The 8,856-nt window shown below is 63.2% G+C and overlaps 1 protein-coding gene across 1 annotated transcript; it reads right to left on the bottom strand.

The window, feature by feature from the left end:
• Positions 1-1,390: 1,390 nt before the first annotated feature.
• On the bottom strand, positions 1,391-5,527 carry ZNF787 (zinc finger protein 787). Its single transcript, XM_043996036.1, has 3 exons — positions 5,394-5,527; positions 4,564-4,658; positions 1,391-3,127 (listed from the first exon to the last, which is right to left on the bottom strand). The coding sequence occupies exons 2-3, from the start codon at positions 4,640-4,642 to the stop codon at positions 1,992-1,994; spliced, it is 1,215 nt and encodes a 404-aa protein (XP_043851971.1). The 5' UTR covers positions 4,643-4,658; positions 5,394-5,527; the 3' UTR covers positions 1,391-1,991.
• Positions 5,528-8,856: the final 3,329 nt, after the last annotated feature.

The raw sequence follows: 8,856 nt of genomic DNA, 5'->3' as shown, positions 1-8,856 counted from the left end.
AAGTGACCAAGAGACGGGGCAGCTAGGTGGCGCAGTGGATAGAGCACCGGCCCTGGATTGAGGAGGACCTGAGTTCAAATCCGGCCTCAGACACTTAACACTTACTAGCTGTGTGACCCTGGGCAAGTCACCTAACCCCAATTGCCTCACTAAAAAAAAAAAAAAAAAAGTGAAGTGACCAAAAGAGACAAGCCTTGGTAAACACCAACTTCCCCAGCCCAGGGCCCAGGCCCCTTGCCCTGGGGGAGGTCATGGGCCAAGTGAATGTCAGTTAAGAGCAGGGTCTGACTAGGCCCGAGACCCAAGCTGGCCTCCGGATGCTTCTCACTCCACGTGAAACAATGCCCCTAGCCAAGGGCCTCAGCTTAGGAGGTGCAGAGGCAGGCCTGCCACTTCCTCCCACTTCCTCTTCCCCATCCCATCTGCAGAGCAGAGGCAGTGAGGCCATTCTGCATCTCTCCCTAAGGTGCCAAACAGCCTTTTGGGTTGGTTTGCATCCCATCCCGCCCAGATCTTTCTCCAGTGACCTGAGGGCCTAGCCAGAGCAACCTTTAAAATCAGTGCGATACCTCAGCCAATCAGAAGTTTTGAATCTTGCCTCTCCAGGGTGATCTCCCAGGTTTGAAAATGACCCAAGGAGCCAAGCACAGATCCCTGGGCCACACCTTGGAGACCACTGGCCAAGCCTGCTGGGAACTGAGATGAACCCCACAAGCCTCAAAGTGCCACACAACCCCAAGTCCCATCGCTGTTGCGGTGACTCCAAAGGGGCCCTTCTCCAACACCACGAGCCTGCACCAAAGGTCCCGCCACACCCAGGTCCCAATGGCTCTTAGGGGTATAAACCTGCCCCAGGACGGGGCATCTTCTTGAGCCCTGACCCCCCAGTAAAGCAGAAGCCAGGACGGCTCGCCAGCCCGTCCAGCAGACACTGGAAGCCCCCAGCCATGGCTCCAGGAGGTCCACCTGCCAATGAGGATGTCACTCCTCTGGACGTGAAGAGCCCAGCAGCCCAGGAAGCTGGCGAAGTCGCCCCCGACTCCCTAAAGGGCTGTGGTCCTGACCTGTCTATGCCTCTGTGATTCTGTCCCAGAGTGCCTTGTGACTCTGGGCCTCGGTATTTCCTCCTTCCCCATTGACCTCTACCCAATCCTGGCTGGTCTTCCTTCCTCCATCCCCTTCCAGTCACAACCTCTAATGGTGCTGCTTGGCAAGAAAGGAACATTACGGGATGCAGGGGCCCGGCCTGTGACCCAGGGGTCTCCCAAGGCCACGGCCCACCCACACCTAGGGTCCCTGGATGTCTCCTTCTAGGCTTTCCTGGCTGCCCCCCCCCCCGGCCACCCACCCATCCTCCTCCTCCCCCACACTCAAGAACCACACAGGGAGGGACAATCTGATGGCTCCGTTTATTGTTCCCAACTCCCCCCCTCAACCTGGCCAATCGGGGAGGCTGCCCCAGCGGAGGACAGGGAGGGAGAACCCCCAATGGAGAAAAGATTGGGAATAGAAAAGGGAGACGGGAGGACTGGGAGCAGGGAGGGGATAAGAGAACTAAAATCAAATGCTAAATGAGAGAGATGGGGCTGCTGTTCCTGCCTCCCCACCTTGGCTCAGGGAGGAGGGGAGCTCTCTCCCCCTTCCCTCATGGGGCCCCAGATAATGGGGGTGCGGGGGCAGGGGGTCTGTCTTGGTCTCTGTCTGTCTATCTGTCTCTCTCTCACTATCTGTCTTTTGGGCCCAGGGAGGGAAATGGGGCGGAGGGGGGGCCCCAGCACCAGAGGATGTGCCGTGGCTCATCCCTCGTGCCCACACGCCCGACTCCCCTCTCTGACTGTGGGGGAATGGAGAAAGAGGCCGCGTGCCGCTCTCTCCCCTCTGCCGCCCCCCGTCATTCACTATGTCTAACTCCCACTGAGTGTCTCTTGGTCTGGCTCGATTGCGCTCTCTCTCCCAGCCCGAGGAGCCCTTCCCCCCGGGCCCCGCCGCCCCTACCGGGCCCGGCATTCACTACACCGGCCCTCGTCCACAACCCCGGCCGCCGCGTAGTAGTTCTGCCCGCAGGCCTGGCACACCAGGGGTGCCCCCACAGCGTGGGTCTTCTTGTGCCTCCGCAGGGCGGCCCCCTGGCCAAAGCCCTCCCCGCACTCCACGCAGATGTGGGCAGGCTCCTCCCCAGCTGCAGACTCCTCCCCATCCTCCTCCCCCTTCTCCTCCCCATCCCAGCTCCCCAGGCCGTGCTGGGCCCTCTGGTGGGCCAGAAGCTCAGAGCCCTGCATGAAACCTTTCCCACACTCCACACACACATAAGGCTTGAGAGTCGGGGCTCGCCGTGGCCGCGGTATCACTCCACCAGCCCCCACTTCCACCTTAATCACTCTCTCCCCTACTTCCCCCTCGGCCCGAGCTCGGCCCGAAGCCAGCCCCCCGCCATCCCCGGCAGCAGCCATGTCTCCATCCTCCACCGTAGACCCCCCCATGGCAGCGGCGGCGGCGGCGGCAGCGGCAGCAGCAGCGGCAGCCACCTCGGCCTCCACTTCGGCCACCACAGCCGCTCGGGCTCTCCGGGCGGCCGCCTTGCCCTCAGCAGCCAGCTCGGGGTGCAGCCTCAGATGGCGGGCCAGGCTCTTGGCCTGGCTGAAGCCCCGGCCGCAGCGGGGACAGACGAAGGGCTTGAGGCCGCTATGGGAGCGCCGGTGCTTGGCAAGGCTCTTGCTCTGCGTGAAGCTGCGCCCGCACTCGGGGCAGGCGTAGGGCTTCTCGCCCGTGTGGATGCGCTGATGCTGCATGAGGTTGGAGCTCCAGCTGAAGCGCTTGCCACACTCGGAGCAGGCGTAGGGCTTCTCGCCTGTGTGGATGCGCCGATGCTGAACCAGGTGGGAGCTCTGAGAGAAGGTCTTCCCACAGTCGGTGCAGGCGTTGGGCCGCTCACCCGTGTGTGTGCGCTGGTGGCGCGTCAGCTTCGACCAGTGGCTGAAGCTCTTGCCGCACTCGTTGCAGATGTAGGGGGCCGGCGGCCGCGGCCGGCCCCCAGGCCCCGAGGGAGGGAGGGGAGGTGGCGGCGGGGAGGGCTTGGGAGGGGGCCAGCTGGGCTCATCCTCATCGTCGTCCAGGAGGAGGATGTCCACTGAAGGGAGGAAGGAGGGAGGGAAGGTCAGAAGGAGACCAAGGGCTGGCCTGGCGTCACACACAGAGCAGACCCCAGCGTCCGAGCCAGAACGCCATGGCCCCCGATGTTCCAGCCGCAGGCGGCCCCGCAAAGGCCGGGAGGCTGGCCAAGGTCCCATCTAGCAAGCTCGGGGCTCCCCCCAGTCTTCTCTCAGTCAGGCTCCTGTTGCCCAATACCTCTACCTGCTCCTCCCTGGGCAGGGCTCCCAGCCCAGCAGAGCCAGACCTCACCCAACCTCCCCAAACACGACAGCTTCGCACATACGAGCCCTTCCCGCCAGTGTGTTCAGAGCCAGGGCCAAGAACCCCGTTCTGTGAAGGAGAGACCCCGGCCAGGCCAGCGGAGGCACCTCCAGTTCTCTGGAGGGAGGCAGGCCCCAAACCCTTGGGCAAAAGAGAGGCCGAGCAGCAGAGCAGCCAAAAGAACTCCCCAAGGGGCACAAGCTGCCTTGGGAGAGAACGAATGACTTCCTTTCCCCATCCTCTGCTGGGCAAACCCTGGCACCGAGAACAGGGAAAGCGAGTCACCAGGACCTGCTCTCCCTCTGTTGGTGAGGCTTCAGCCAGCCCAAAGGCCCTTCCTCTGAAGTCTGAGAGGGGGAGGAGGAGAGGGAGGGAGAGGGGGGAAGAGAGAGGGAAGGGGGAGAACGGGGGAAGAGAGAGAGAGCAGGGGGGTGGAGGGAGGGGAGAAAGGGGGGAAGAGAGAGAGCAGGGGGAGAGGGAGGGGGAAGAGAGAGAGCAGGGGGGAGAGGAGGGGGGGAGAAAGGGGGGGAAGAAGAGAGGAGGGGGGAGAGGAGGGGAAAGGGGGGACGAGAGAAGAGGAGGGGGAGGGGGGAGAAAAGGGGGAAGAGAGAGAGGGGATGGAGGGGTAGAGGAGGGGAAGAGAGAGAGGAGGGGGGAGAGGAGGGGGAGAAAAGGGGGGAGATGAGAGAGGGAGAGAGGAGGAAGGGGGAGAGGAGAGAGGGGGTGGAGGAGAAGGGAGGAAGGAGGAGGAGAAAGGGAGAGGGGAGGAGGAAGGAGGAAAAAAGGGAGAGGAGGGGAGAAGAGAAAAAGAAAGAGGATAGGAAGAGATGGAAAAGAGGAGAAAAAAGAAGGGAGAAAAGGAAGAAGGGGAGAAGAGGAGGAAGGGGGGAAAGGGGGTAAGGGGGAAGGAAGAGTGGCAGGTGGGGAGGGGGAAGGAGGAGAGAAGGAGAGAAGGAAGGAGGAGGAGGGAAGGGACAGGGAGAAGGGAGGGGGGGCGGCAGCAGGGGCTGTGCCCCTTGGGTCTCCTCCTAGCTCCGAGCTTCTAGCGCGCCCCTTCCCGTTGTGCCCCACCCCCCCCACTGGCTCTCGCGGTCCCTGCAGCCGGCCCGGGGAGGGGGGATGTTGGGGGGCGGCGGGCGCGCGGCCCCTCACCTGGGTGCTCGCGGCTGGCCATCTGCTGCTCGGAGGAGTCCAGCGGCTCCGGGGACCAGTCTTCCTCCCGCAGCTCCATGCCTGGGGCCGAGATCCTGGGGGCGGGGATGGAAGCCAGGGTGCTGTGAGTGGGGGGGGGAGGGGAAGGTCGAAAGGCGCCCCAGGGAAACTGAGGCTGGGACCCAGGCCGCTGCCCGCCCACTACCCGAGAGGAGGCTGGGAGGGCCCCCCCCACAACTGCGGAGGGGGGAGGCCCCGCGGGGAAAGGGGGGATCGGCACGGGGTGACCGGCACGGGGTGACCTTGGGCCAGTCACTCCACTAAGGACTCAGTTTCCCTCTCGGAACATGGTGGGGGAGGGGGTGATGCAGTGGCCCACTGGGTTCCGGGCGCGGCCACCGGACGGGGGAACTGAGGCTCGCCCCTCCCCCTCTCGGCCTCAACTTCCCCCTGGAGCCTCCGAAGCAGCTTCCGGTCTTGAGGCCAGGCCTGGCCAGAGGGGGGGGAGGGGCAGGGTCACGTGTCACTCCTGCCCCTCCCCTCCCCCAACATCCGCAGGAGGCGAGAGCGCGCACCAGGAGCCCGCTACCTGGGCGCGCGCCCCCGAGCGGGAACGTTACCCCGCCCCTCCCCCCTCCTCGGGAGCGCGCAAGCACGGCCCTAAATGTCCTTCCCCTCCTCCCGCGCATGCGTGTCGCCTAGGTGGGCCCCCTCCACCACCCCCAGAGCGGAGGCGCGCGTGCGCGTCCCCGAGAAGGGGGCCCTCCCCGAGGAACGCGCATGCGCGTCCCAGGCGCTCCCCTCCCCGTACCCCCCCCCCTCCCGCTCACCGGCGCGGTTCCTGTTCCTGTCCGTGTAGGTTCGGGCTGAGGCTGGACTCCCGGGGGCCGCCGCCGCTCCGTCTTCCTCTTCCTCTCCTCTTCCTCCTCCTGGTCCTCGGGCTTCTTCCTCCTCTTCCTCCTCCTCCTCCTCCTCTTCTTCCCTGACGGCGGCGGCGGCGGCGGCTCCTCGGGGCCCGGGGTCAGGGGGACGGCCGGCCAGACCGGAAGTGACCCTGACGTCACGTCCGTCCCCCTCCCCAGGCCCCGCCCCCCCCAGGGCCCAGGCTCGCGGGTCGCTCCAGGGCTCCCAGCCGAGACAGCCCGCTCGCTCGCGGGGCCCGCCGGCGCTTTCTGGGCTGTGGGGCCGCCTGGGGGGCTCCGCTCGCCGGTCCGCGGGCGGTGTCCGCACAGGCCCCGCCGACAGCCGTTTCCGGGCCGCTCTAGGACGAAGAGTCCTCCCGCCCGTGCGCTCAATGGTCGGGGGCGGGGGGTGGGGGGCGGTACCGAGTCCGAAGAGGCGGAGCCCCCGCGCTCTCCTTGGGCCTCGCCCGGGCCCCGCCCCCTCGGCGAAACCGACTTCCCCCGGGGATACAAAGTATCGGCCGAGGGGTGGGGCGGAGCCGGAGCCCAGCAGGCTACTTAGTAGCTCCCTCCTGACGTCGTCGCCGCCCGGCGCGGGGCGAGGCAGGCCTCGGGAGCGCCGCTGGGGCACTCTGGGGCACAGGGGACCGCCAGGCCAAAGGTCTGGAGGCAGGAGATGAAGGACTCGCCGAGTGGGAAGGTCTCGAGATGCTCTCTTCTTCCCACCCCCCCCCCCCCCAGGGAGGAGCTTGTGTCTTCACCTGACTCCCTGCCCCTGATATTAGACCGCGGGCAAGTCTCTGTCCGGGGAAAGGAGGGGAGACAGTGGGAAGCCCACGGGTGGGGGTTACTTCCCGCCTCCCGACCACTGAGCCTAGAGTAGGCACCTCGTGGGTAAAATAAGGGCATCGGACTCCGTGGCTCCAAGACTCCTTTTTGCTCTCAGTCTATGCCCCTGTGACCTGAGGTGGGGACATGAATTCAAAGGTTATCGCAATGACGAGGAAGATGGGATGATGAGAGGCCTCTACTAGGCAAGGAAAGGCCTGACCTGGTGGCAGGGGTGGGGGGCTGAGCAGAGATGAACTGGTCACCTGTGTGGCTGGGGAGGCAGGGAGGGAGGAAGAAAGTAGGAGACTTCAAGGATCTCAGGGTCTGGAAGGAAGGGGGAGTGCCTGCACAGGACCGTGTGGAGGAGAGGGCACCTTGGGGAAGCTGGGCTGGAGATGCCTGGGCAACATCCACTGGAGCTGATACAGGCTGTCAGTCCCAAAAGGCTCGGTGCAGTTTGAAACTATCCAGAGAGGGGGCGGCTAGGTGGCGCAGTGGATAGAGCACGGGCCCTGGAGTCAGGAGTACCTGAGTTCAAATCCGGTCTCAGACACTTAACACTTACTAGCTGTGTGACCCTGGGCAAGTCACTTAACCCCAATTGCCTCACTTAAAAATAAAAAAATAAAAAAAAAAGAAACTATCCAGAGAGTTGGGTTGGGCTTAGGAAGGAGAAAGACTTGGGAGTCCTTGACATAAAAGTGCAGCAGGAGCCCCTGGGAGCCGATGAGAAGCCACCTGGGACAGAATCTTGGCAGATGCCCACCTGTAGTGCCCAGGGCAAGGCTAAAGAACCAGGGAGGGGCAGGCAGTGGTACAATCAGCTTCCTGACTCAGGAAGCAAGACCTCAGATACTTAACCAACAAGGGCACTCTGTCTACCTCCTCTGTAATATGGGGACAGTGATAGCGCCAACCTCCCAGGGTAGTTTGTCAGATCAATTGAGAACATACAGGTCAGGGCAGCTAGGTGGCACAGTGGATAGAGCACCGCCCTGGAGTCAGGAGACAAATCCGGCCTCAGACACTTAACACTTACTAGCTGTGTGACCCTGGGCAAGTCACTTAACCCCAAACTCACACACATACACACACACACAAACAGAACATATGGGGTAAAGTACCTGTGCCTTAATAGCACTATTGAGAATGCGTGGAAGGTGGGCTGAGGTGGGGTCACCAAAGTAGGAGCAGAGCCCTGGGGAACCATAGAAAGCAGGGAAGGACAGAGGGCTGGCCCTGGCCAGCGTCCAGACCCAGATCTACAAGAGGAGGGCAGAAGAAAAGCTGCCCTGCCGGGACAGTGACCAGATTGCTGATCACCCAGGAGTGGGGCTGGACAGTGGGCCACCTCAGACAGCCATCGAGCCTGGGGCATCTGCTGGCTCCACATAGGCTTTTGGCAAGAGCTTGGTTTGCTAATGAAACTGAAAGCCCAGTTTCTTATCCCCCTCCCATTCCATTCCAGAAACATCCTTTCCACTTTTCCCTCCCAGAAACGAGGAGAAAAATCCATTGGGAAATTAGCCAGGGCCGACATTAGAAGCAGGTTCAGCATCTCAGCAGCCAAGGGGGAGAGGAGCCCCTGGGCCACCCGTCTGGGGCCCTGATCCCTTCACTTAGCATCAGGGAATCTCCAGGCTGGGCTGGCTTCTCCCAAGTCTTTCTGCTCCATGTTTCTGAGGGCACAGGGTTCCTCCCTTCCATTGGGGCGGTAATTGGTGGGCACACGCCTTGTTTGTGCTGCAACCCTTGCCCAAAGCACTGCCACAAAGACTTTGCATACAAGTGTGGGTAAGACCTGGGTCTGGGCAGTGGAGGTGAGAGGGACCAAACACTCTATGGGGGCCAGGCTCGGGGGCAGGCCCACTGTCTGCCCACCTCCTCCTCTAAAACTGCCACGAGCTTCCTGTGGAACTTCTCAAGGGCTCTAGAATCTTTCAGAAGGACTCAAGGAGAAGGCCGATGGAGGAGGAGAAACCCAGCCCTGGGCAGGGGGAAAGGAGAGCTGCTCCCTGGGCTGGACCCTGAAGGGAGACAGAGGAAGAGCCAAGCCACGTGGTGTGCCCTGAGCTGGGGAAGCTAGGCCTTCACTTTACAATCAGGGCGGGGAGAAGGAAGGAGACTGGCAGGGGTGGGTCCTGGGGCACTGGGGTGTGACCTAATAGAGAGGAAGAGGATGCAGGCTGCGGGGGGGGGGGGGGGTGGGGGGGTGGGGGGGGGTGGAACAGACACCGGCAGGCAGGAGGCTGATTCCTCTCTGGAGGGCCAGGCCCTGGTGGGGAGCCCAGGCCGCCTTTCCTCACCCACTCTGCCCCTCAACCTGGTCCAGAGCGCCCACACTTACTCAGCTGAAGCTGCTCTGTCCATCTAAGGGCTCTCACGGGCCACTTCCTAGGCCTTGGCCTTCTTGCCTCCTCTGCAGCTCCCACACCTAGGGACCCTGCTCTCTCCTGAGCTACTGGAGCAGCCTCCTAGCCAATCTCCCTGCCTCGAGGCCCTTGGATCTGTCCTCCACACCACTGCGGAGGCAGTGTCTGCCTGACAGGGTCACTAGAGA

This window comes from Dromiciops gliroides, chromosome 3 (assembly GCF_019393635.1).
Source record: "Dromiciops gliroides isolate mDroGli1 chromosome 3, mDroGli1.pri, whole genome shotgun sequence".
In the NCBI taxonomy this organism is placed as follows: Eukaryota; Metazoa; Chordata; class Mammalia; order Microbiotheria; family Microbiotheriidae; genus Dromiciops; species Dromiciops gliroides.
The sequence above is the reverse complement of the archived record's forward strand: the minus strand, read 5'-3'. Positions and strand labels throughout refer to the sequence as shown.